This window comes from Apostichopus japonicus, chromosome 11 (genome assembly GCF_037975245.1).
Source record: "Apostichopus japonicus isolate 1M-3 chromosome 11, ASM3797524v1, whole genome shotgun sequence".
In the NCBI taxonomy this organism is placed as follows: domain Eukaryota; kingdom Metazoa; phylum Echinodermata; class Holothuroidea; order Aspidochirotida; family Stichopodidae; genus Apostichopus; species Apostichopus japonicus.
The window spans coordinates 26,240,351-26,266,931 of NC_092571.1; the positions used below are offsets into that span (position 1 = coordinate 26,240,351).

General features: G+C 37.9%; 1 protein-coding gene across 3 annotated transcripts; it reads right to left on the reverse strand.

Annotated features, from left to right (window-relative positions):
- On the reverse strand, window positions 1–26,581 carry LOC139975665 (uncharacterized). Of its 3 annotated transcripts, none has more exons than XM_071983758.1 (12): window positions 26,405–26,581; window positions 16,348–16,428; window positions 14,732–14,780; window positions 13,011–13,133; window positions 12,147–12,271; window positions 11,257–11,338; window positions 9,997–10,174; window positions 8,417–8,539; window positions 7,146–7,262; window positions 5,810–5,842; window positions 4,992–5,039; window positions 1–1,777 (listed from the first exon to the last, which is right to left on the reverse strand). In XM_071983758.1, exons 1-12 carry the CDS (start codon window positions 26,443–26,445, stop codon window positions 1,731–1,733), a joined length of 1,047 nt encoding a protein of 348 aa, XP_071839859.1. In that variant the 5' UTR covers window positions 26,446–26,581; the 3' UTR covers window positions 1–1,730. The 3 variants fall into 3 exon arrangements, with proteins under 3 accessions (XP_071839859.1, XP_071839858.1, XP_071839860.1); XM_071983757.1 differs by having other exon boundaries at window positions 12,993–13,133; XM_071983759.1 differs by lacking the exon at window positions 26,405–26,581 and adding an exon at window positions 17,030–17,055 and having other exon boundaries at window positions 12,993–13,133.

Sequence of the window (26,581 nt, forward strand, 5' to 3'; positions counted from 1 at the left end):
TTTTTGTTTTATTTTTTTGCTTTCATACTTGATTGTTATTTCAGATTTGATATTTTCGATTAAAATATCCAAAATCATCATAAATATTTGTGGTTACATGTTTGCGACTCCAGTTAATACTCAATCTATCCAAGTTTACAACAATGTGTTATGGAAACCACATGTAAATAATTTGTATTACGGCAGAAAGAGGTTCCAAGGGTGTTAACAGTACAAATAAGTGAATGACAGAGAGTACAGTTAACTTAATTAAGGCACCACATAGAAGAAAAAACATAACTTGTCTATAAAGACTGGGTCTGGAGTCGATGAACTCGATGGTGTAGTACAGCTGGGCCTTTGCGAAGATCCGAGATAGAGAGTGCTTCATCAAAAGGCGCGGCGCGGAATTAATAAATGATTGAGTTCATCTAAGGACAGTTCTACTTGTTATAATGGGATCCACTTCAATTCACTGGATACTGATGTCAGATATGTTATGGAAAAGCCTGACAAGTCCATTCCGTAGTTGAAGTGATGAGAAAGTTAGATGAAAAAGACAGTTACTAAAGACTTGAAGATCCTTCAGTCAAAACTTCAACGGATACACAGAACGTAGTAATGAAGAACCATGTTATTGGAACCATGTGAGAGGCGATGGTTCCCCAACAAGGGTGTATAAACCTCTGACTGGTGTCAGGACGCGGTACTTCCTTCAAGGACTACGAGGGCGATGATGTAGAAATGACGTAATCAGTAGATGTATGATCGTGAATATGTAAGAGGTAAAGCTGGCCCATAACATCATGCAACAGCGCTTATAATAATCATAATACTTGCTTTTTATATAGCGCTTTACACCAGCAATAGGTCTCAAAGCGCTTTACAGACGTTATATTACCCCTGGTCAATGATAACCTGTCTCAGAGACAATCCCTCCAGATGGCTGCAGTTATATACTGCGCCCAATGACAAGTTACCTCACAGGTACCCATTTAACCCCTGGGTGGAGAGAGGCTAGTGAGATAAAGCATCTTGCCCAAGGACACAACGTAATGAACCAGGCATGAATCGAACCAGCAATCCTTGGATCGCGAGTCCGACGCCTTAGCCAATCGGCCACCAGGCTCTCTTATGATGGTAGAGCTACTGTAACAGCCTTTACTTTGTGAATATGTATGTATATATGTATGTATATAAGATCCTCCTGCAAGCAGGAACTCACGAAGAAGCCTCATGGCTTATCAAAGCCGCAAGCTGACCGAAGTCAGTCTCTTACATTCATATTTTAACGTCCATGATTATGAATTGTTGATTATGAATTGTCAACAACTCTGTAACTGGACGACATACATTAATCTGGGAGTGACTCGAACCGGGGACCTTATGATTGAAAGGTACTGGCGTTAACCACTGAGTTAACACTCCGTATACACTCCGTAACACTCCAATATCGACTGCAGAACAGAAGGGAACGACAGTCACAAATTTGGCTCGGGTTAGCTTGTAGTGAGACTGACGAAGCTTTCAGACAAGCATCAGATATTCACTTTGATCCCTTTTTCTGGTCAATGGTACCCATATCACTACATCACTATCACTATCACTACGAATGGTTTATTTCAACTTATACAAGAACATTGTTTGCAAGAGGAGAAGGAAGTTGAAGCTATCCTGTCCATGCCTAATTTTTTTTTTTTTTTTTTTTTTTTTTTTTTTTTTTTTTGGTCGCGTCTTCACTGTCCTTTGGCTTATCCAGGCAAGGTTGCAGTGTTCTCCAAACCGCATCTGTCCGATTCTGTGAAGAGGAGAGAGAAAGATGAGAATATTATAGCAACCACTGTGATAAAAAAAGAAAGAAGTTAAGTGACATATCTGCTTATGAACAAATGGTCACATGCTTATGACTGATAATTGGCCTGATATAAAACAGTACTAAAATATTCATGAATCTGTGTTCTGATCAGATCTACAGACTCAGAAAGATATACTTCTCTTTCTGAAAAATAAATCACAATATTTAAAGTTTCACTAGCTAATTTCATACAAAATCATTGTTTTGGCTTGAACGAGACTGTCCATAGTGCACAAACTACTGAAACATGAACGTCGTCATCATTTGCATTCTATTTAAATATATATGAAATATTTGGAATGGAAATATTTGGAATGGACATTTTATAAATGGTCTCAAAATATGACAAAGGAAATGTTCCGAGGTTAACATTAGCGTATTTTCCTGCCCTATGCTAATGGTGTACATGTCCAACCTGACCATATATGCCTAAGCATTCGGGTTCAAGCATAATAGATACACAGTCTTAACAATATTCCGCTCTGTCTGGCCTGGCTAACTTGATCGGCCCTGTATCTTCGTGATTTCACATCGGTTTGGCCTTTCATGTACATTACACTACAAAGCATCCTTAGTAGAGGCCAGTTAGTTGCACAATTAGGCTTCAATAATTTATTCGCACTTCAGTGATTCCATACAATGCATCAAAGCAAATGTAGCTGGAGATTTGATCTTGTGGTCAGCAGGGAAAAATCATTTAATTAACTCTCATGGTCAGCTGCCAGAGTGGGAGATAGGAGGGGCATTGATGTCATCTAGCTTGGCTAACTTCTGCCCAGGATTTCCTAGGGGCCAAAAAAGTTGCTAAAATATCCTTTGTAACAAAAAAATTGAATGAAGCAAATCCATCCATCCATCCATTAGTGTATTGCAATGTATGGAGACACAACATGAAGGGAACAACTCCTACATCAAATCTTTTTATCACAATGTTAAGGATAACACTGGAAACATAAGTCTAAATGTGACATCATATACTCAGTCACTTTTACTTACTTATTTGATGGGGAAGAATTGGAGTTTTGAATATGACCTTCGCATTACAGACACACCTAACTTTCATCTTGAAACATTTCTTTGAAGAGATGAGGTGTTAATAAGTTACAAAGTTACAGAATGAATTCTGATCTGTTATGTGGTTAAAGATAAAAAAAAGGGAGACTTGAATATTTTTTTCTTTGGTTTACAGTAAACTACATGTAGGATCTGATGTGTATGTGTTTTGGAAAAATGCAGGGTAGGGTGGGGTGGTAGGAAATTATGAGTGGTAGGGTGGGAGTGAGAGGAGGGGGGAGTTTTGAAAATGGTTGGAAAGAGTTGGGAGATGGATGAATGCTGACTTAAATTATACCCAAACTTCCATTTTGGCCCAAAATAAGATTTACAGAAAAAGAACAAGAGGGCAATGTCCATACGAAAAATATAAAAAGTGTCACCACAGGGGAAGGTGGTTGGTGAGGGATGACTTCACAGTCTTACTGGGACAAAAGAAAGGGTACAAATAACACAAGGACATCAAGAAATTTATGCATAACATGATTATGATGAAACTTTAATTGCAACAGTCAAATATGTGTATGACCATTACTGTATGTATTTATACATCGTTGTACATCATAGTAGTAATAGCTCCTGTAAACTATTGATATACGAGTCAACAATATAATTACTTCCTACTGCTCATTAACTCAGTACTAGCTGCCGGGAGAAACATTAGACCAGTGACTTTGCACTTTTATGAAGTGAAAAATGCAAGTCATCATACTTCCTGTTCTCTTTGTTCACAACCCAACCACAGCTGGAACGACGGAACAGATGCAATGTTTACACAATGGGTTGGGCAAGGTCAGTCACTGATGACTAAACTTGGCACAAACTTGGCATAAACAGCAATTATTCCCACCAAGACATAAAGTTAAACATTTACGTATAAATTAGTTCATACCAAGAATAAAATGAAATTACTAATCAATGAGAGAAATAATGTATTTGAAAGGTCTCACTTTAAAATGTTAGAGATGGCTAGAGGTTGAGTCATTGCATTGCTTCATTTCCTAAAGTACTAGGAGGGTACTCCCATTTATATGCTCCTGCCTGTTGTCTTTGTTACTCTGCCAAGGCCTACCTTTCTCTTCTCAATCGGCTTAAAAGAGTACGGGTACTATATTTTGCCTACTCTGCTCCTTGTCTGTGGAACCAGCTACCGGATCATTAATCTTTCTAACTTTAAAGGCATTGAAGACTCGCCCCAAACCACGTGCCGCCCTGTTTTTCAGGTTTTTCTCTTGTCACTACAAAATGCAGACAGTAACGTGATACCTTGTTATCTTTAGCTGGACCTGAGATATCCATCGCTGTATCGTTTATACACGGTGCTGTGGGTATTGACTGCAGCTGTATGTACTGACTGTACACTAGTGTCTAATTACCGACAGTAACAAGCTGTGTGTGTATTTTCTGAGATCGATGGTGGTGTCTAACACTTCTGTTACACCTCATTCGAAACTAGGCCAGATTACCGGCATTAGACGTTCTTTTTGAGCGAGTCTTCAAACCCTGTAAAAGTTATACCTCTAGACTCATCTCATTACTTGTTCAATTTGATTGCGATGAAACTCTTTTCTTAAGTGCCTACAGCAGCTACTTCTAGTCTCTGATTGTTGGTTTATTAATTCACTGTATTATTATATTAGCAAAGGTCACTTTATAACAAGGTGCAAATGAGACTTCCTCAAAGTGTTAACTGTCAATTTATTCAATTATAGGCATATCAATTTTACTTTTCATTTCTTTCTTCAACCATTTCAAATATTGAAGTTCAACTTAGCACAGTATAAAGCTGCATTGGTTGGACAACCTTTTGTCCAGTGTCACCAAAAATCTATATCAGAAGGCTTCAAAAGAAATCAACAAAAGAGACCCCTCTCAGATTTTTCTGATAATTCAAACATTAAACTGGTAATTATTAAAGTTATTTTGCTTTCATGACTTTTAGGATTTGGATGGAGCCCGAGGTGCATTTTTACACTAGATTTAATTGCCATTACAAAGAGCCATTTAAACAAACCTCTACATTTTGATGTTGCTACAAACGTGGAAACCAAATGAGTAGAAAAGTATGAACCTTGTTTTGTGATAACGAGACTTTTAAACTTACCATCATCACTTCCATTCTTTCTCATCTTAACTGGATTCATTTCTATATCTGTGAAAAAAAGTAGGAAATTGAAGAATTCAAGGAAGCAAAGCTACGATCAATTCAGGATCCAAAGTAAAAATTGGTAGAATCAAAGTCATAGAGCTGCAATATGTGTCGAGCTGTAACTTAATTCCAACATTTGCATTAACCATGTTTACACACAACTGGATCAGGAATTTTTTACATATATTGCAATCTAGTGCACTTCCAAAGTGACCTATTACTGCAAAATTAAGACAGCTGTCATAGAAAGTGTACATTTACTGAGAAATTTAACAAAATTAGATTCAAAAGTGTTCTTTTGTTGATAAACATTTACATAGTGGAATTTGAGGTGATTTTGTGGTTTGCTTCGTTAAATCCAAGTCGCATCTCACACTGCTATTACAATTTTGCTGCCTCCCTTCCCCCATCCCCATATTGAGCCCTATTCCACCACATTATTGCAAAATATGTAAGTACTTCAATTCTTTACTACAAATATAACATTTTAGGGATTCAAAACACTCTACATAAACAGACTGTGTAAAAAATACTGCAAAATCCATGCTCAAATCAACATCAATCACTACTTTAGATGCTTATTTCCTCTTTATATATATATATTTTTTTAAAGGTTTTTCATATTTTAAGCTGGAAAACCTGTGATAACTTTCTGTAACATAGAACTGTATGTACTTTTATACTGCATGTATTGCAGGAATGAAAATTTGATATAAATATTAAACTTGTCTCCTATCAAGATACAATAGCGGATAACTCCTTTCATATCTTACCAGATTCCATCTGGGCCACTGTATACCATCCCACTGAAAGAAAAAGGAGCATGAGAATTGCTGAGCTGGAACTTTAAAAATCTTTCTAGAACACATATTTTCATCCATGAGAGGAGACAATTGTTTCAATGAAACAGCTAACCATAGGATATACATATTTTCCTCTGAAAACTGCCACACTAGACTTATGCCTGCAATCATTGCTAGTGACGTGTAATTTCGTTTGTAATCATTCAAGACTAGATCTGTTGAAATATATTTGCACAACTAGCACATGTACAGATGGAGATGTACAGATGATCTCCAAAGATCTAAACAGAATAGATCGACAAAAGAAAAGTGCCCCAAAAAACTTGCAGATCGATCCACACTTAAAATGGTCATCAACTAGCTGTCATATGACAGACTTATTAGACTAATTGCAACAACATATCTAATACACCAAGGAGAAACTTCTTTTAACATGAAGATATCATTTTCAAAGCTTCAGAGCTTTCTGATTACAGCTGTAATTTATATGCCTCAATACCTTGAGTGACTCATTTCACAAACGACAATACTAACTTCAATGAACATATGTGCCCTATTCTTTACCTAACCAAACTTATCAGATAAACAGTCAAACAATGCAAAAAGCATTTGTGACTTATAATATGAAAGGAACAAGGGCGTAGGAACCGGGGGGGCTGGGGGGCGCCAGCCCCCCAGTGAAAAATGTGGCGGGGCGGAAGAATCATTCCGCCCCCCGCTTCGCAAGTCAGAAAACCCCTTTTTCATTTCCAAATGAGAAAAAAAATCTCATTTGGAGCACCAAATTGCATCTAAGGCCTGGTGAAAATACAAAATTAAGTTTACAAAATGGAGTGGGTGTTGAAGTGTGCTATATTGCACCAAATTGCATCTGAGGCTACCTGGAAATGCAAAAAATTCCAAAGGGGAGGGGAACACCCCTCCCCTTAGACCCCTCCCCCAGGCCGGCCATCAGTCTTCAGCCCCCCCACTCAAAAGTACCTTCCTACGCCACTGGAAAGGAATAAGGTTTTTGACTGGCTAAATTTAGACCTTTTGGTTTGATCCCTTCCCCATACTTTCCCTGCTCCTCAGTAAAGTATGGCAGGAATTCTGCAGAAGAACTTCTCCATATCTAACAATTCTCATGCTCTGAAGAACACGGAAGAGGCATCGACCACTAGTAATGTGCTCTTCAGCAGATCACAAGACGCATACTGCATGTGAAGGAGGGAGCAAAATAACCTTTATTACTGTCTTTTCATGACAAGCCTTATTATCCCAAAAGAACACATTATTTGAAGAAACATAAACATTTGTGACTCACATTTAGTTTTCCCACAAAGAAAGCCACAAAACCAACCGATCAGCGGCAGCAAGGCGGCAAGCAGTATCACTATCAGGGAATACAGCCAAGGGATTGAAAATTTATCCGGCAGTGACTCTGCAACATCAAATGACAAATTAAATGACCTTCAATTTAGCTGGTAATTTGACAAATTTAAACTTAGTGCAAGAAAATAGGGCAAAAAAAGAAATTGAAGAAAACCAAATACTTACATTGCATTTATATTTTCAATGATCAGCAACTAAATACCAAGAAACACAAAATAGAAACTGACAAGTTGTGACATGTCTTGCATGTGGGATGAATCCCAGGGTGACCTATTGAAACATGTTAACCAAACATAACTCAGAATGCTGACACACCATTTCCTTCACTTTTTTTCACTTCTCTTTTGTCCTTGTATCAGTCATCAAAAATAGTACAATGCATAGTTGGAACAGTTTGGTGTGGATTAACAAAAGGGTCTGGCAGTGGAGGGGAGGAGGGGTGGGAGGAGAGGGGAGGTACATGGAAGAGGATGGGAGAAGGGGTGGGAGGAGAGGGAAGGTACATGGAAGAGGATGGGAGAAGGGGTTGGAGGAGAGGGGAGGTACATGGAAGAGGATGGTAGAAGGGGTGGGAGGAGAGGGGAGGTACATGGAAGAGGATGGGAGAAGGGGTGGGAGGAAAGGGGAGGTACATGGAAGAGGATGGGAGAAGGGGTGGGAGGGGAGGTACATGAAGAGGATGGGAGAAGGGGTGGAAGGAAAGGGGAGGTACTTGGAAGAGGATGGGAGAAGGGGTGGGAGGTGAGGTACATGAAAGAGGATGGGAGAAGGGGTGGAAGGAAATGGGAGGTACATGGAAGAGGATGGGAGAAGGGGTGGGAGGAGGGGGAGCTACATGGAAGAGGATGGGAGAAGGGGTGGGAGGAGGGGGAGCTACATGGAAGAGGATGGGAGAAGAGGTGGGAGGAGGGGGAGGTACATGGAAGAGGACATGACATGTCACTGATACCTGCAATACCATAAACTTTCCAGAAACATTGATAACTTTCTAATCTTTCATGAAATATGCCAACTGCTTTGCAACTGCAATTTTCTTGAATTACACTTACTGCATGTTGTAGGTACTAGTCTTCTTTAGATGATAAAGGTAACAACAAATTATTCAATTGATTTTTATTGCATGATATTAAATCTGTTTCAGTTGATGATAATATCTCTCTTTATTTTCTGAACATAACTTTACTTCAGCTTTAAATGGAATACCTTCTTCACAACGAACACCTTTCCAGCCAACAGGGCAATGGCAAAAAGTTTCCCAGCTATGAACTATGGCTACACAGGTGCCACCATTCAGGCAAGGAGAATGCTCTCCACATGTCATCACATCTGGATAAGAGACAAAAAAAGTAAAACAACGTCTGATTAATAAGACATGATAGGTGTAATTGACTTGAGCACCACCTCCAGCACACCTGTCCAATATGCATTGTGATGTGTTGCAGTATAAATTGTTTAGGATACCTACTACACAAACTTAATCTGTTACGCTTCACCAAAACTATAATAAGCAATTAGCCTACAGAGGGCTAGAACACCGTACTTTCAATAGTGTCAAATCTACCTAAAGCCTAGGCTTGTTCTTCCCTGTTATTGTAATATTTATTATCAAGCATCGCATTAATGGATAATTAATCAATCACTGATTGTACCATTTTAGTACAATAGAAAATGATAGACTTCAAATTCAAACAGTTCTCATAGTAGTTTGTGCAAAACAATTACCCACTAGCTTTTTTTTTTTTTTTTGTTGCAAGTGTGAAAGAAAGAGTGGATGGGACCAAAGAGTGCATGTCAGATCAGACAAGCAACTTTGACAATTAAAGAACTTGTCGATAAACTTCAAATACAGCAGATTGTGAAAGAAAAAGTTAATTTCTCTCCCGGCATCCCTTTCCTTGCCAAAACCACAAATGTAATTAATAAGAACACAGTTAGTTCAGGTTACAATGGTACCAATGTATTAAGACAGTGTAATTTGTTAATTATGGTTGTCAACAAGATGAAATCATTCATTTGGTAACCTTTTGTTGTTTGATGTTCATAATTTGGTGGTGACACAGAACAATAATCAAAATGCCAGTTAAAATGTAGTTTCTTGTATGGTTGGGGAATAGTCCATCGTTTATACCTTTATTGCATACAGTACGTTTACCCATAGGTTGGCCAAATGGGCCCATATGGTGACCCTTAGGTCAAGGGAATTAACCTATCTACCTATTAGATGACTGAAAATGGCTTTGTTGAATGGCCCAACGAACTACATACCAACCACTGGAGGAAGTGATATAACGAGATTGGATAGGCTGCTGCAGTAATGAACCATGTGTTAAGGTTTGTGGGAAGCTCCAATGCCTTATATCTGTCACAATGTTGATACTGTACTTATACCAGAACAACACAATGCGTAGTGATTCCTTTCCAAGTTTATGAAGTGGATCCTTATACCAAGAGTGAAGTGTACCCAGTTTTTACTTTTGATAAATATTGTGAGTGCAACGGTTTCACTTAAGGTTATCCACAGAAAACAATAAGGTTCTAATTGGACTCCGTAATGTTGATCAACTCACTATGTATGAATTTCATCCAACCAACCCTTTGGAGTTATTGCTTTGCATGACAAGCTTTTCAGACTTTAATTGCCCTCTGGTAACCTTCAAACTTACTCTGACACCTGCACAAAACATTAGCGAACTTATTTTGTTGGATTCCTGTCATAAGGTGGTGAGATGCAATTATGCCAATGCTATACAATTAGAATATTGCTCCTGAAGAGAAGAACTTACTTTTGGTCACTTGGCCTGTATCGACAAGTTCTGGTTCAGTGACATTGTCTTGTGGGTCAGGAATGTCAGTCTGGGACTCTCCATCACTGTCAGTGACAAATTCTGTTTCTTCATTGTCGGGTGGATCCACAGGTTGGAGGCAAACACTGTCACTAAAGGCATCTCCTTCGCTTTTGTACTATTAAGTTAATACAAAAAATTAAATGTTGTGAGTTGACCCCCTATAACCTGTCTATTTTACAATCTTTGCTAAGAAAATTACTATGAAAGAAATATTTCTACTATTTACTATAAATTAGAAATCATAGCAAATGAAACACATGGACAGTCCTGAGAAACTATAGTATACATGATAACATGCATTGCTTGTGATAAAAAGGTGAAAAAATAGGTCATTATGCCACAATCTTACCCATGCAGAGTTGTAAAAAACAAGTCACTATAAAATTAATGTCAAGTCAAGTGGATGTCAAGTTGAGTGGATTCATTTACTCAAGTCAATATATTATCTCTTTGGGGAGTTATTTCATAAACTTCTTTGAGTCACTTTAGCGACTCCAGCCCTTCCCCTCTTCTTCACTTATCATGTCCTTCTCCATCATCTACTTCATCCTCATCCTCATCCTTCATCCTCATCATCTTCTTCACTCATCATGATGTCCATCCACACTCAAATGGTATATAAATCTCCTAATCCTTCTAATCCTTCTAATCCCTCTTTCTTTCTCACTCCCCATTTAATCCTCCTTCAATTCATTCTTCCTTCTCATCAACTGCAACTCATTCATTTCCTCTTGCTTTCACATCAGTTCAAATTGAGCTAGGACAGGGTTCGAACCCGTTCTAGCCATAATATTCTTTGCTCTTTTACATTCTCTAGAATTTCCAAGTCAGTGCTCCTCCATACATTCATTTACATATTATTATGTATGAAAAGCCAAATTTCTCACGAAAATCCCTTCCCTGCTTGGGGAGTGTTTACTCCCAGGTTACACAATATGCAAGTTACTGTGGCTTCTGACTGGCGCCCTCAGCAAAAGACATGGCTATATAGGAATCACTACCAACTAAGGGGTGGAATAGCTTAGTGTGTAGAGCCATGGTCTTGTAATCTAGCAGTCTCTGGTTCAAATCCTGTTCTAGCACATTAATTATTTTGCTCCTTTCCATCAATGTCTAAACTTTCCCAGTCAGTTTTCCATTAGTCATTTACTTTCATATAAGTTGTATTAATTTGGTACCTCCTGTAGCTATACTTACTCTCTTACACTTGGTATGAGGGATGCACGTATCGCAGATGTTCTCCTGAGATCGGTAAGTCCCAGGATCACAGAGGCAGCAGCTTTGTTTGTCAAAGAAAAGAATACAACATCCACTTTAATTTACATATATCAAGCAGATATGACCAAAATTATTACACATTAAAAACTTTGTTGTCATAATTTCACTGCGAGCCCACATTCTGTTGTTTGAGCTGACCAGTGGTGTTAATGTGCTCTTGACATGGAATTGATGGTTGTTCATAGGTTATAATCTCTGCATACAATGCTGGTGTGTGAATGAATGTAAACACACACCTATGTAAGCATGTGTAAAGTATAGTACCTCTCCCAGAGTGTTTTATCCGGGTGATATTCTACACTGTACATAAACTGTAAGACCTCCAACTTTATGGAGATTCTAAACTAGGCAATCTCCCCCCGATTTTTGCCATGACTGGTTTTATTCAATGAGCGTGGGCCCTTTTGTACTTCCACTTTTCCAGAACAAGACATACTTTCCTCCATAACTTATCAATACTGCTAAAATCAATCGCTTTAGGCAACATTTCACATTTTCATCTGAAAATTCTTACTATGAATCTTTCCAATTCATCGACTGTTTAAACTGCAAGATAATCATTAAAGTAAAATCTAATATAATTTCAGTGCAATGTTCAAAATGTAAGTGCAATGTTCAAATAAATACAACCTTTTTGATAAATGAAATGTTCAAAAATATCCAATCTATCAATTTTACAGTTGCTATTATTACTATGCTGGGAGAGAACTCCACTAGAAAACAAATCAGAAGTGTGAACAGATACAAGGAGATTCTGAAATATCTGAATATACTGTAAGTGACCACGGTCATTGAGGGGAAAACCTTACCTGTCTGGGCCCAGGCATGGTTTATCGTTTGATCCCTTGCGCTTGCCCGCAGGGCAATAGGAAGGTTCATTCCCAATTGAATCAGAAAAATTAGGGTCCAATGGGTTCACATGACAGTCAGGTGGCTAGAGATTGCGAAAGAAAATTGAACAGATGAAAAAATGCAATGTGGTTAACTTCCATGCAAGATTTACACAAAAGAGACATCTATACATTGCAATGAAACAAAAACAAAAATTACGACAACACGTACTTGTAATCACAGTTCACATACAAAATAGAAAAACACAGGAATAACAGACCCTGGAAAAACCTGTCACTCTGGAACCAACTTCACATACAAAGTTGAATATTGTATTTCAACATGTTTCATGGGAATTTAGGAAATGTGTGGACACTATTAAGTTTTTGACACATGTGGATACAAATGGTGGAAAATCACTCATAACAGTGTTTGCAGGCATCACATGATTTGTCAAAATGACAAAAAAGTAAAGTTTAAACCTAATAAACAGATGTAAAACATTAAGAGATTGTTGGGCATAGAGCAGTTTTCTGTGACTGTGAAACCTTCCTTTTCCTCCTGATTTTACTTATTAGTCTATGTTATTATTCCTCATTGGCTGGGAACTTTAAGTAGAATCAGAGGCACCCTACAAAAGTACTTTTGATAACTTCTAACAGGGCGCTAATGTTTGAGGTCTTTACCCGGTCATGTCTGGCTGATTAATCCTTGGAGGTACAATAAGATGACAGAGATCAGCATTATCATCTTAGCCCCTCCTTGGCTGGTAGAATATTATTAACTTGTACAACCAAAAATATGATATAATATATACACAATACCTCCTCAAGATTAGTCACATCATTAGGTACTATTGGTCCCTGTGTTGTATTAGTTGTGGCTGTGGTAATTACTTCTGGTACAGGTAGTTTCGACAAACTTGAACCATGAGCAGTGCCAGCATAGCTGCTAAGAGCAATCACCTGTACAAAATGAACAACATGTGACATTGATTCATATATGTACTGTACGATAGTACACAATAGTAATTATTGATATATTGGAATGTTAAGTATGTTGCATAATATGAGAGTTCCTTAAGCTACACATATATATACTGTATATAAACAATGAGTTGGAAAATCTAGAACAGTGAAAAAGCTCCAGTCTCCACCGGGATTCGAACCGGGGCCTCCCACTTTATATATGCAGACACCCTAACCAATTAGCCTTAATGGACACTGTTGTCTGCCCAAGGGTTTGAAACCAGTAAGGAAGGTTTTCAATCCACACATAGGCATACAGCAGTACAACACTGTGTTAAGGTTGGCCAACAGTTGTGCACAATTGTTTATATTTCCCATTAAAAACTGAAAGGACAATACCAAGAAACCCAAAGCAATGTAATGCGGCATCAGTAATTTTCCTAGATGCATGATTGCGGTTTTCAAGGCACAGTTGAAGCTGTGCATGTTAAAAGTGACTGTGTAACTTGCACTGTAAAATATCTCCGCCAGCCTATATATCCTCCCTAAATTTCATGGAAGGGAGTTTCCAAAAATAACCATGACTTACAAGAAAAAATTTATGGTAAAATGTTACACAATATGAGAAAACTGCTATACATGTGAAAAGTTGTATAGCATCTTTCGTAGACAGGAACCATGATAGCCTTTTATATGACACAGTTCAGAACAAACTGCTACACTAAATTTGTAGACTAAATTATTCTCTGACACAGAATTTTTTTTTCCTTCAATATCTCTGATGAAGACTTTGTTGTTCCTGTTGATCCTTTTATTTTGTAATAAATAGAGGAAATGAAAATTCTATTCATTCAGCTTGCGTTTGCACATGTAACAGGTGATGAAATTAGAGTGTAATTTGTAACTCTTCCACAGCAGATTAAGGAAGGAAACCACAGGGAATATTAAGACTATCCTTCATAGAAAGGTCTTGGAAGACAGCGTTTCGAGCAGTTTACAAATGTGAACTTCATTGAAAACATACATTAACGAGTGTTAGGTCAGTGGTTATAACGCCTGTGCATCCAATCATTAAGGTCCCTGGTTCAAGTCACTCCAAGATTAATGTATGCATGTCGTCCAATGTTACAGAGTTGTTGACAATTGACAATTCATAATCATAAATAATCATAAATATGAATGTAAGAGACTGACTTTGGTCAACTTGCGGCTTTGATAAGCCAATGAGGCTTCTTCGCAAGTTCCTGCTTGCTGGAGGATCTAAAATACATACATACATACATATGTTGGGCTGTGAAATCTCTTGATGACAAGAAATCAAATCTCTTGATGACAAGAAAATTTAACGACATTACTCTAGATCGTTAAAAGTACTGTACAGTACAGCACTAACATAGTTAAGAAGTCTGAAGTTCCCATTTTGTAGGTTAAAATATTCTGTGGTTATAGACACAGGTCTTGGATCTAATTCTTGCTGAAGGTGATATTGAGGAAATTCAATAGAAGGGTGACAACAATTTATTGTGCAATTAAACATGTGATATATGGTCACACATACAGGTTAAATTTCTGTGTATAGATTTGAATATACTCACTTGAATTAACACTTTAGTAGCCGTTTTAATAGTTGAAGTGGGAATTGCCCTGCAAAATGTCAGAACATGAAAATTAGAAAATTAAATGAATTTGATTTACTCGCAAAAAATAATCTTAAAGACACGGTAATTTATTCTTTGTGGCTATACACAGCTTTACTATAATAGTGATGGTTACACTGAGGACTTACAATTAACACAACACTGCATCATACGTGAATGCTTGGAAAAATAGATCTGACAATATTTAAGATAATTAAGCATGCAACATGGGCATACAGTACATATTGAAACACAAATGTTGCTCAAGAGCAGCCCCATGTCAGCTTGCAGGGGCACAGAGGGCCGTACCCCCCCCCCCCCTCCACACCACAAAACATAACTTTAGTAATTACAGGACAAGAGAATTATATGCCCATCCTTAAAATTGTTGGTGCTTCTATTACACTGAAGTCAAGTATATACATCGGCATACTCAAGAGATATGCAATTATTCAATTATGATGAGTCATTGATCAGGCTTAGCCTACATAGATTTCTCTGTGTTGGCAAAGTCAATAAAACTTGACACTGTACAATACTGTTTATAATGCTAAGTCACACAAACATGACATGCTTTAGTGGCATGATTAAAGACCAATGTTCACTGGTAAAGTCAAATAATTTCAATGGAGTAGCTAACCATTAAAATGGTAGTTTATACTACTGTATATGCTGTGGTATACTGTACATGTTCAAAGCATTTAGAGTGATAATCGTACAATTAAACAGTAAATTCACTGAAGGCAATCATATTACTGTAGCACTCCATTCACCAAGCACATATAATTTATATAGAGACTGAGAGATCTTAATTTAGCTCCGCTACACACACACTGACTGATGGAAGAAGTCTGATAAAAGATCAATGCAAACCGATGACTACATAGACTGTCCAGATGTATGTAGTAAATTATCCTGAAAACTCATAATCATGTAGCCTTTATAATCATAATTTCCACACACTGAACAACTGATGTTGTTCTGTCCATGCATATACTGTCCATGCATACACAACAATACTGCACTGAAAGGTATACTGTAGTTTCATGCTGGTTAGATGTAAATTACTGCCCCCCGAGCCCTCCCCCACCCTCCTTTGTCACCACATTGATGACAGTCATGGAGATGAAATATGTTGGTTTGGCCTGTCTGAACTGACAATGACTATAACATTTAGCTAAAACTTGAAGATCAGTTAAATTGCAGACTAAAAGCACACCCCAATTTGAACCCCCTAGGTAAATTTATACATGATAATCGAGTAGAGAGGTTTGGGCCAAATTCAGTCATGAGCTCTGTAAATGATTCATGTACAGTAATGAACCTGCAAAGCAATCTTAAAGACTTCTGAATGTCTTAACTTCCAATTATATTAATATTATAACAAAATAAAAACCAAAATATGGAGTGTCTGATTATCCTTGTAAGACTGTAGTGTACAGGGTATGTCTGACCGAGCTAGGATTGTATGTATTCCAGCTACAATACATGAAAAACTATAAATGTACAGAGGAAGGAGAGAAAGTTAACTAGTTGACCAGGATCAAATTACTTATAATAACATATATACTTACATTCTAGTCGTTTCTTGCATGCACTTGGCAAGTCGGCTTTCCCATAGACTTGTTATTGGTTGCACGGCCGATTTGACAAATCTGAACAATAATAATAATAATAATAATAACTAAGATTTATAATGCGCTAATTATAAACAAAATAGTTGTCAAAAGCGCCATACATATAAAAATGAGTAGAAAAAAAAGCAAAAACAATAATGCAACAATGAAATATAGTTACAAATCAAATTGAAAAATGTTTAGCATAGAGGTAGGTTTATAGTTAAATGCATTGACAATCAAAATGTCAATGCATACTACTGGTCATTCAATGATTTGTTTTCAATTGCTTTAGTATTTAACTAAATGTTGAAGCAACTTTGATCATTTTCTGTAGATTCATGTTTGTAGCAAAACTAAAGTACTGTTTATATGACCATAAAAGATTTATCATATCTGATAAAATGTCGTAGTTATCCCTTTTTCAAAGTTCAAAAAAAGACAAACAGAAAGCTGTTCAAATCAAATTCCATGCACATACTGTACTATACTGTATACCACTTCTACAGTTTACCCTTGATGGTAAGTGTACGTGCATACACAATGTACTGTTGTACAAAAAATTCAGTGTATGCTAGATAGCTCTATACAGTGTGTTATAGTGTTAACATTTATTTGTTTGAGTATATACTGCACATACATGCTGTACATACTGTACCAAGCTGATCATTAACTTTCCTTGCATTCACCTCTAGTGAGGCATTACTTTAGCTGCTGAACTCCCTAAGTTGCAATACATTATAACTACAGTAGTTTAAAAATCATTACAATTAATGTACAAAAAAACCACCTCTCTTAATATGGTACACATCACACATGGAGGTTCATACTGTATGTAATTCAAATGCACTCTGTGGATAGGGACATATCAGTATAGGAACAATAAAGTTCAAGATTAAACAGGTCAAAACGGGTGGAGTATTCATGAGTACAAAGTTCACACAGTTCAAACAATCCACATTTCATATCAAGAAATCTGAAACCGCTGAGGGGCTGGCCAGATATTACCGGATGGATCTGGTTTTTTGTTTAACAAAATACCAAATATTTGGACTCACACTGCACTTGTAGTAAAATGAAACCACTTTTCTATGATTAAATTGGATAAAGTTGATTATTCATCTATGTAGCTTTTTATCCAGGTTTGAAACCAATGAGAAATTTTAATTTGCACAGATTTTCATGGCATGACTAAGTAGTTAAATTAGGAAAATATATCCAAAATTATGATCACAATTTTGAGGGTTTTGGTCCAGACTTATATTTTTATTTTCATACTTGGTCACAGGATGCACTTTACTTAGTACAACCATGGAGCTATAAACTGTTATAGCTCCATGGTACAAAGTTCTACCAATAAGCTATACATATACAGTAGGCTATACTAGGATACTTGGTGACAGCACTGTACTTGGTAGCAACTGCCAACAGTCCCGAATATGAGAATATTTAATTTCCTTAATTGGAAGTGAAGAGTCGATGAAAATTTCTTGTTTCAGAAATAACATTTTCTGTAACAATTGGAGACCAAAGTTTAGAAAACTGCAAGTCTTACATAATGTAATTTTTTGGTACAATTCCTTGCTTGAATTACTCACTGGTCGAACAATTGCAAACTCACGTACTTCATGAGCTGTTTTATGGCTATATATAATTTAATTTTCCCACTTTTTTTTTTACTGCACAATACTGCAAGAAATGACAAATTCTAAATTCTTTGGATGTTATACAAAAGTTCTTGTGTGCTAATTCAACATTCTTTTTTTCTTTCACTACAAGACTCAGCTAGTGAAAGAGAAAATGGAGAATGTCCAATATGTGCGTATGTACAGTAGGTCGATCACCAGGTCTTAGGAATTTTGGACATGTTTCGTACAGAGGACATTATCTGGGGGTTGTGGGGTGAAGAGGGGGGGGGGAGAGGTCTTGGATATACTGAATAGGCATTACAAATTATTGTTACTTGTTATGATTTACGACTAAGGACTGCACTGTCTTTCATTATAAGATGTACATTGTTGTAGTAATTGAAAATGTTAACATGAAAGTATCTACAGTACAGTATACTGTAGATTGTAAGTACAGTACCTTGAAAAGAAGTTGTCAGTTATTTATTTTGAGTCCTGTGCAATTCTTTCTGGCCTTTTGTTTTATGAGAAGGGCTTAAATTTGATCATTAGTTTGAGGAAGGTATCACAAGATAACTGTAAATGTGTCACTAGAAAGATATTCTATATGTGACTTTAAAAATAACTTGTTTTGCCAGAAAGAGTGCAACAGACTGTACAGTATGTATTTTATGTTCAAAGTTAAATTCTTTTTTGGATCTTACATGCTTACCTAAAAATGGTAGCTTGTATTTAATTTTTCATTGATGTTGGCACTTTCATGCATTTATACTGACTACATATAGTTTCAATTTCAATACTTGAGCCATATTGTACAGAAGACATCCAACTAACTCACTAAATGTACAGTTATATGCAGTGAATGTACACAATTATGATTGCACTGTATTGTACATAAAGCAAATTTTAAGCTGAAATGACTTCAACTGTGAGTGTTTAAAATTTAAAAAATTTTCAATGCAGTGAATAACTAATTAGTGTGCAAGTTTATAGCAGTCCTAAAAGGCTCTGACTTTTCAATTGTCTCCTTTAAATGCAATACGGTACCAGGCAGGGATATAGCCCGGTATAGCTCCTCCCCTTTCAGTACTGAATAAAATAAAAATTTAACTAACAGCAGGAAATATCATTACAGACTCTTTTCAGGTTAGAGGAAGCTAAGCCACCCTTCTCAATGATCGAATTCCCCTTAAACTTTGTCTGCTACTGATACAATACTCTTATTATTGTTTATTTCCTGCAACATGGGAGGCATTTTGGGCCATATTAAAGTACATCATGGTGCTCCATTAGATGTAATAATGCTTTTGTGAGATGTGCCCCTTTTAAAATTCTGCTCCCCCCCCCCCTTTCAAGTTTCTGGCTACGTCCTTGGTACCAGGCTGTGTAAAACAATTCTATGTACAGTACCTTGGAATTTGTATAACAATTTGACCATTTTGGGAAGCATTTTTGGGATGCCATATATATTGGATAAGTTATTCCCTGAAATGTTACATTAAATTTATAACAGAGTGCATTTGACCATTTCTTCACCTTCCCCTTACCCTAGGTTCACCTATACAATCTCTTTGCTAGCAGCAACAGAAAGGTGAAGGGTTTCTGTTGTAGAGAGTTACTGTGGAGGTCAAAGTTTAAAATCCAAACACAGATAACAGGTTCATCCTGTACAACCACTCACCCAGGCACCGAAATGGCACAAGTATTGAATCAGAGTCCTACATAAGTACTAATAAATACACAAAAAGAAATGTCAAATGCCAGTAATCTTACCTAGTTTCGAATGAGGTTTAACATAAGTGTTAAACAACACCATCGATCCCAGAAAATACACACACAGCTTGCTATAAAGTTAAAGTTAAAGTTGAAGGTTTACAGTCTTGTATGAGGCTAATTGCCTCCTCACATGACTTTACAACTTAACCCCTGGTCATTGGTAACTTGTCACACCCACACACCAAAGTGTGCACAATTCAATCAATCTCTCCTGGGGCACCACAGTGCACCACAACCACGTGTCCCCCGGGGGACTTCCCATAGGGTGCAGCCACAAACCGGCGCACGCAACTATATTTACAAGTTACCTCGCAAGTCCCCATTTATACACCTGGGTGAAGAGAGGCAATGGAGATAAAGCGCCTTGCCCAAGGACACAACGCAATGATCTGGCCAGGGCTCGAACCTGTAATCCTTAGATAACAAGTCCACTGCCTTAACCACTTGACCACAACGCCCTCCTATCATCGGTATTTAGACACTAGTGTGCAGTCAGTACATACAGCTGCGGTCAATACCCACAGCACAGTGCATAGCTGCGTAGACAAGTCTAGATAAAAGATAACAAGGTATTACGTTTCATTACTGTCTGCATTTTGTAGCGACAAGGGAAGAACTTCACTTGCAAGCAACAATCAGATGTTTCTTTGTGCGCAAGTCTTCACTCCCTTTAAGTATAAGCAAAGCTATGGATGTGTTGCTATAGTACGGTAAAGTTAGAAATATCAACATATACATATTAATATTTGATATGTACCTCTATACTAATTGTTCATTGTTGCTACAGTAGTTGCTAAAAACACAGCTTCTCTACCTTTTCCACTACAGAAGGAATACCATATTTTGACAGTGCAGTACTTTAGATCTAATCTTCTGATAACAAAATCAGTGTAGTATTGTACTGGAACAGATTTGATTTGCACAGCTGTTACATAAAGTACATAATCATACAGTACTGTATATAGTCACACATGTATATGAAATTCCACCTGCACTATATATACATACATGTATACTATATAACAATAAACCACAGTCTAGACACAGGTCTCCCATTCGATCAAAAGGTCATCAGCATATTCGGTATATATGTAAAACCCCAAAAACGTGTGACACACAGCTTGTTACCATCGGTAATTAGACACTAGAGTATAGTCAGTACATACAGCTACGGTCAATACCCACAACATAGTGTACAAAGCAGCTGTGGACATCTCAGGTCTAGATGAAAGATAACAGGGTATATAACGTTTCATTACTGTCTACATTTTTTAGCGACAAGAAAAAAACTTCACTTGCAAGCAGCAGGAAGTTAAACTTTTTCAGATGGCAACACGCGGTTTGGGGCAAGTCTTCAATGCCTTTAAAGGGTGTGAAGACTCATGCTAAAGAAACGTCTAATGCCGTCTGCATTTTGTAGCGACAAGAAAAAACTTCACTTGCAAGCAACAGGAAGTTAACTTTTTCAGATGGCGGCACGCGGTTTGGGGCGAGTCTTCAATGCCTTTAAAAGGTGTGAAGACTCTTGCAAAAAGAAACATCTAATGTCGGTAATCTGACCTAGCTTCGAATGAGATGTAACAGAAGTGTTAGACACCACCATAATATACACACACAGCTTGCTTCCATCGGTAATCGGTAATTAGACACTAGTGTATAGTCAGTACATACAGCTAAGGTCAATACCCACAAAATAGTGTACAAAGCAGCTATGGACATCTCAGGTATAGATAAAAGAAAACAAGGTATCACGTTTTATTACCAGTGGCGTCACCAGACTTTTCAGTCTGGGGGGGCACAGGGGGGGCACCAGCATTTGATGGGGGGGCACTTAGGTGGATACGGATCGCCGTCCTGGGGGAGGGGTCTAAGAGGAGGGGGTGCCCCTCCAGGCGCGGTAGAACGGGAAAATTATTGGGGGGGGCTAATGTGTAGAGACTATCTAAGCGGAGCGCCACCATCGGTTGGCGCGGAGCGTACAAGAAATTTTTGGGTTTTTCAAACCCCCAGATGGCCGGAAACGGCACTTCCCGAGTGTTTTATGCTGCGAATACCTTGCCCTAAAATATGGGTCTCTTGCCTGCAATTTCTCAGATTGCACGTAAAAGTCTGTAAAAACAATGTAATTTGTATATTCGATGGTGTTTTAAGAGAGTAGCTATTACTCGTAGTGTACTCGCAAAGACGTTTTTGAGTGTAGTAAGGGGATGTTGGAGAACTGGCTGAAATGAAGCAAGTCATTGGCCTAAGACGAAGTTGTGTTGCGCTTACCGGTACTCACACTCACTGCTTCCACTTTTCACGGGGCGTGAAGACGCCGTTGGGGTGACAATGTGGTCTATAGCCAGGGGACGGGCCGAGGGTCCCCCAGCATTTACTAAAATTATTACACCTATATAGTATACGTGTGCATCGGACAGATCGACAAGTATATTCATTGAAAAATGGGCAGATGCACGTTTCGGAGCCTTAGTAAATATTGGGGGGGGGGCTTATCATGCATTTGCCCCCTCAACTTTTTCAATGGGGGCTGAGCCCCCCAAGCCCCCCGGTTCCGCCGCCACTGCCCCCCTCCCCTTTGGAAAATTTTCGCATACGGAGGATGGGCTAGATGCAAAATGCTGCCACATTTGATACTAAATTCGATCTGAAGATATCTCCAGAAATTGCTATTTTTGAGGTAATGATTTTAACAAGGGGCAGAATTTTGCAGAGGATATGAACCACATGCTGTCGATATTATGCCTAACCCTATATCAATAGAACCTACATTTGTTGAATTAATGTGTGCATGACCCCCGACTCCTTTCTTGTCTTTCTCGTTTTCGCCCATTATCTGTTAAGATGTAACAGGTTCCAGCATCGTTATTGGCTCCTATCAGGGATCTCACCATGCAATCCAAAGTTTGATCACACATCGAGTATGGCTCAGTATGCAGGTGTGAACATTCGCCATTTGTTCCTACAAGCATCTAACCTCAAATGACCTCTGCACCCCCTACACAACAGGGTTAATATATGGGTCCACAAATATAGGCAAGTATGGTGCCTGCGGACCCTCACATTCTCACATTTCGTCAGCTCCTAACCTGTCAACCTCAGACCAAGGCAACATATTGCAGTACCCTCACTTCTCACAGTCATGTAGCTCGCGAAGCGGAAGTGTATATCCGCTGGTATGGCGTGAGCACTGACACATTCAATGTAAATATCGACACCTGTTGTGATGGCGCAGGTCACGACTTCGATAACCGACGTTCAAGGATAAACTTTTTCATTTTTTCGCAGCTCATTTGAAGAAAATACGAATTACTGTGCTTCTTTGTCCTTATGAAAAACCAACTCAGATGATGGGAGTTGAATATAACAAAATATATATATATTTTTTTTACCAACCCAAATCTCAGATGGGGGGGCACTCGGGGGGGCACTGGGTTTTCCAGGGGGGGCACGTGCCCCCCCTGGCCCCCCCTTGGCGACGCCACTGTTTATTACTGTCTGCATTTTGTAGCGACAAGAAAAAAACTTCACTTGCAAGCAACAGGAAGTTAACTTTTTCAGATGGCGGCACGTAGTTTGGGGCGAGTCTTCAATGCCTTTAAGTCTCAGCTGCGTAGACCATGTGCACATTTTGTATGTTGAGAACCACCTTTCAAGTAATAGCCCAACATTACCCTCCCTACTGTAGGTACCATTCACCACCATGTATCTTCTCCAAGCATGCAGTACTGCCTTTATAAAAGTAAGAACCTCGTGGGTAATATGTACTCATTCTCTTTTCCCATCTCGTCATCTAGCTGGTACAACACCTTAAAACATGATCTTATCGTTGAACCATGAGCGAAGCCTTCTTGTGTCTTCGTAGTGTACAGTACTTCTAATGTTTCACGGCATATAATATCCGTAGGTAACATAATATTAATATGTAATATAATATTACAATGGAAAGCACATCGTGAACAGCTACATAAAGTAAAAAATACAAAGCTTCCTCTTTAAAGTGTTGTTTTACCCTTTTGTTTGGCATCTGTTTTAAATGCATGGATTAAATAGCCGTAAGTAGGTACTTGAAATCAAATTTACCGCCTTCCAGCTCATGGCAGCTATAGAGATCTTGGGGGGGGGGTGGAGGGGGGGGGATTGTGCAGCACACCACAAAATGCTCTTAGAGGAGACCTGGAGTTATCTTAAAATGAATTTGAATTGTTTTAGAGTAAGAGTTCACAACATATATGTGTTGCAATGTCACAATCATTGCATCGCTATAGGATGATCTAGCCATGAAATCCTTGCAGAATAACAGAGAAATTTATGTTAACTTTTGTGCAGGCTCTAAAGATAGCCGACAATAAACTTACAAGGTAAACTGTAGTTCAGGATTGTTATCGATATATTATTTGTATTACAAAATGTGTAAGCTGTACAAATCTCATTTAATTACAAAATCCACATTTCAGGCCTGCAGTTGTTAAATTTAAGTGTCCTTCTAATATAACAGCTTGATATATGCTAGGGAAGCCTTATTCTGCAAAACATTAAAAAATAAAGGTGCAAGGTAGGCGTATCGTGATTGCGTGAAACATGCACACCAGGATTAAGCCCAATTATTAATACAGTCATGAATGGATTCAGTATATACATCTGCTTTATCCACACATGTACAATGCTTTGATGCAATAAATTGGTTTGATGGAGCACAAGTTTGCTTTGGTTTGATTTATTAGGTCTCTGCAAATAGGTAAAAATTTTGACAAAAAAGTACATTTACATGATTTTGTGATTATTGATCATATACACAATAAAAAAAAGAAGAGAAAAAAAGAAAGGAATGCTTCAAAGACCGTCATGATTTAATGCATATTGAGGCTTCATTGTTAACCTGGACATTGGTATATATGAATGCTTATTACTTTTAACTGACACTTTGACAACATTGCACCCATCGATGACATTCAACATCATTTGTCCCTGATAAACTTGTACAACAATGTAAACATGTCATTTCAGTTCATAAATTCTTTCCTTTTCCCATTGAGTTTGCATAATGCATCTGAGGAATTGACCCAATGGCATGGATATAGTCTGGGTAGAATTCCTAGTGGGAAAGTTGAGGTACATTGAGAAACATTATGTATCCTCCTAATTTGTTCCACGGTGATGCTTTTGATGTGCGTATATATATCAGAACCTGTTTTGAGAAATTTCTTGTGGGTGGGCCATTTACCAAAAGGGGCCATCATGAATATCTAAGTGAAGTGCCACGATTTGTTGGTGTTTAGCGTAGCAAACTAATTTTTGGCCAAAAATGCCTCCCAGATTGCCGAAAATGGCACTTCCCAGGCTTTGTGAGTTGCATCTCAAAAAGATCTCATGTTTTAGAAATTTACACTCCCAAAAAAATGGTAAAAGTACAGTTTACGTGTTTGTTTCTAAGAACATGTGTTCTTAGAAAAATTAATGCAGTAAAATCACTTTGTAGGGGAAAAAGTAGGACTTTACTTTACTTTATAAGCTTTTTTATTCATTGTTTTACACAGGTAATTTAAGATACATGCTAGGGCATTCTGATATGGTAGCAGTTTAGCCTAGATACATGCTGATGGGAACTTCATATGGGGAATTTAGGTGCAAATTATTGTTAGGTTTCTTAGATTATCAATAATCATTATTTGTTTTACACGCCAAAAAGGTTCCTATCAGTGGTAGGGGTGGGGGAGCTAATGATCTGAGTGGTGGGCCTTTTTAGGGACTGCATGAGGGGCCGTGGCTCCCTTGTTAGTATGTTCAAAATACCCTGGTATGTATTCACAATACCTCAATATTCTTAGTTAAAACATTGGGGCACTGATACTATAGAGGGGCTAACTATGAAACCCCCCCCCCCAAAAAAAAAAATATATATATATATGTGATGAGCGGTAAAAATAAACTGTGTTTCTTTTTCTAACACCTGCATAATTCCTACAATATATATGTGCCTAGAATCTTGAGGTTATAAACACTACTGACTAATGAAATCAGAAGATATATAGATATGAAAATTTTGCTAAAACTAACTAAAATAGCACACATGTATATTCTCCAGGCATTCACATTATCGTAGGCCTACTTAATTTCATTTAGGAAGTGGAAATCTCACAGAGGATCCCAGTTTATTGAAGAGTCATTTCTCAAGAAAATGTTGTAAAAATACAGCTTGGAGTTGGACTGATAGCAATGGATTTGTGAGGGTTTAATGTTAAACGTATCAAAATTGATGTTGTGCTTATAGGCCTAGTCTAGCTGGCTATAGTTCACCCTGTATACTTTGTAATTGAGCCATATTATAACTTTTGCCATTTAAAAATTGTTTTTTTAAACTTCAGTAATTGTTAGATGCAGTACAGTAGCTGCAAATTTTCATGGTGATGATTTGTACAATTCTTCGCGATTCGATTTGCAGTTGGGCAAATAGACTTGCCTACACAGGTAAGCTATACTGGTAGTGGGAGCTACTGTAGTGTATAGTAAGACCTAATTTACTCCTCATATATACGAGATAACTGGAGTCATGATCAGTGTTGGACGATTTAGGCTCGGTAAAACTAATACAAAACAGTTCGTTTGCTCACCCGACTAATTCGGAAAAAACCTGTAATCCAAAGGACGACATTCGTTGACTAGAGCTTCAGAGAGTGGTATTTAAAAACTGTATCTGTCTTTACAATTCGTTGACCAGAGCTTCAAAGAATGATTATTAGGAACGTACGTGTTAAAGCCAGGGGTACGAGTAACTACTGTGCTTGGTT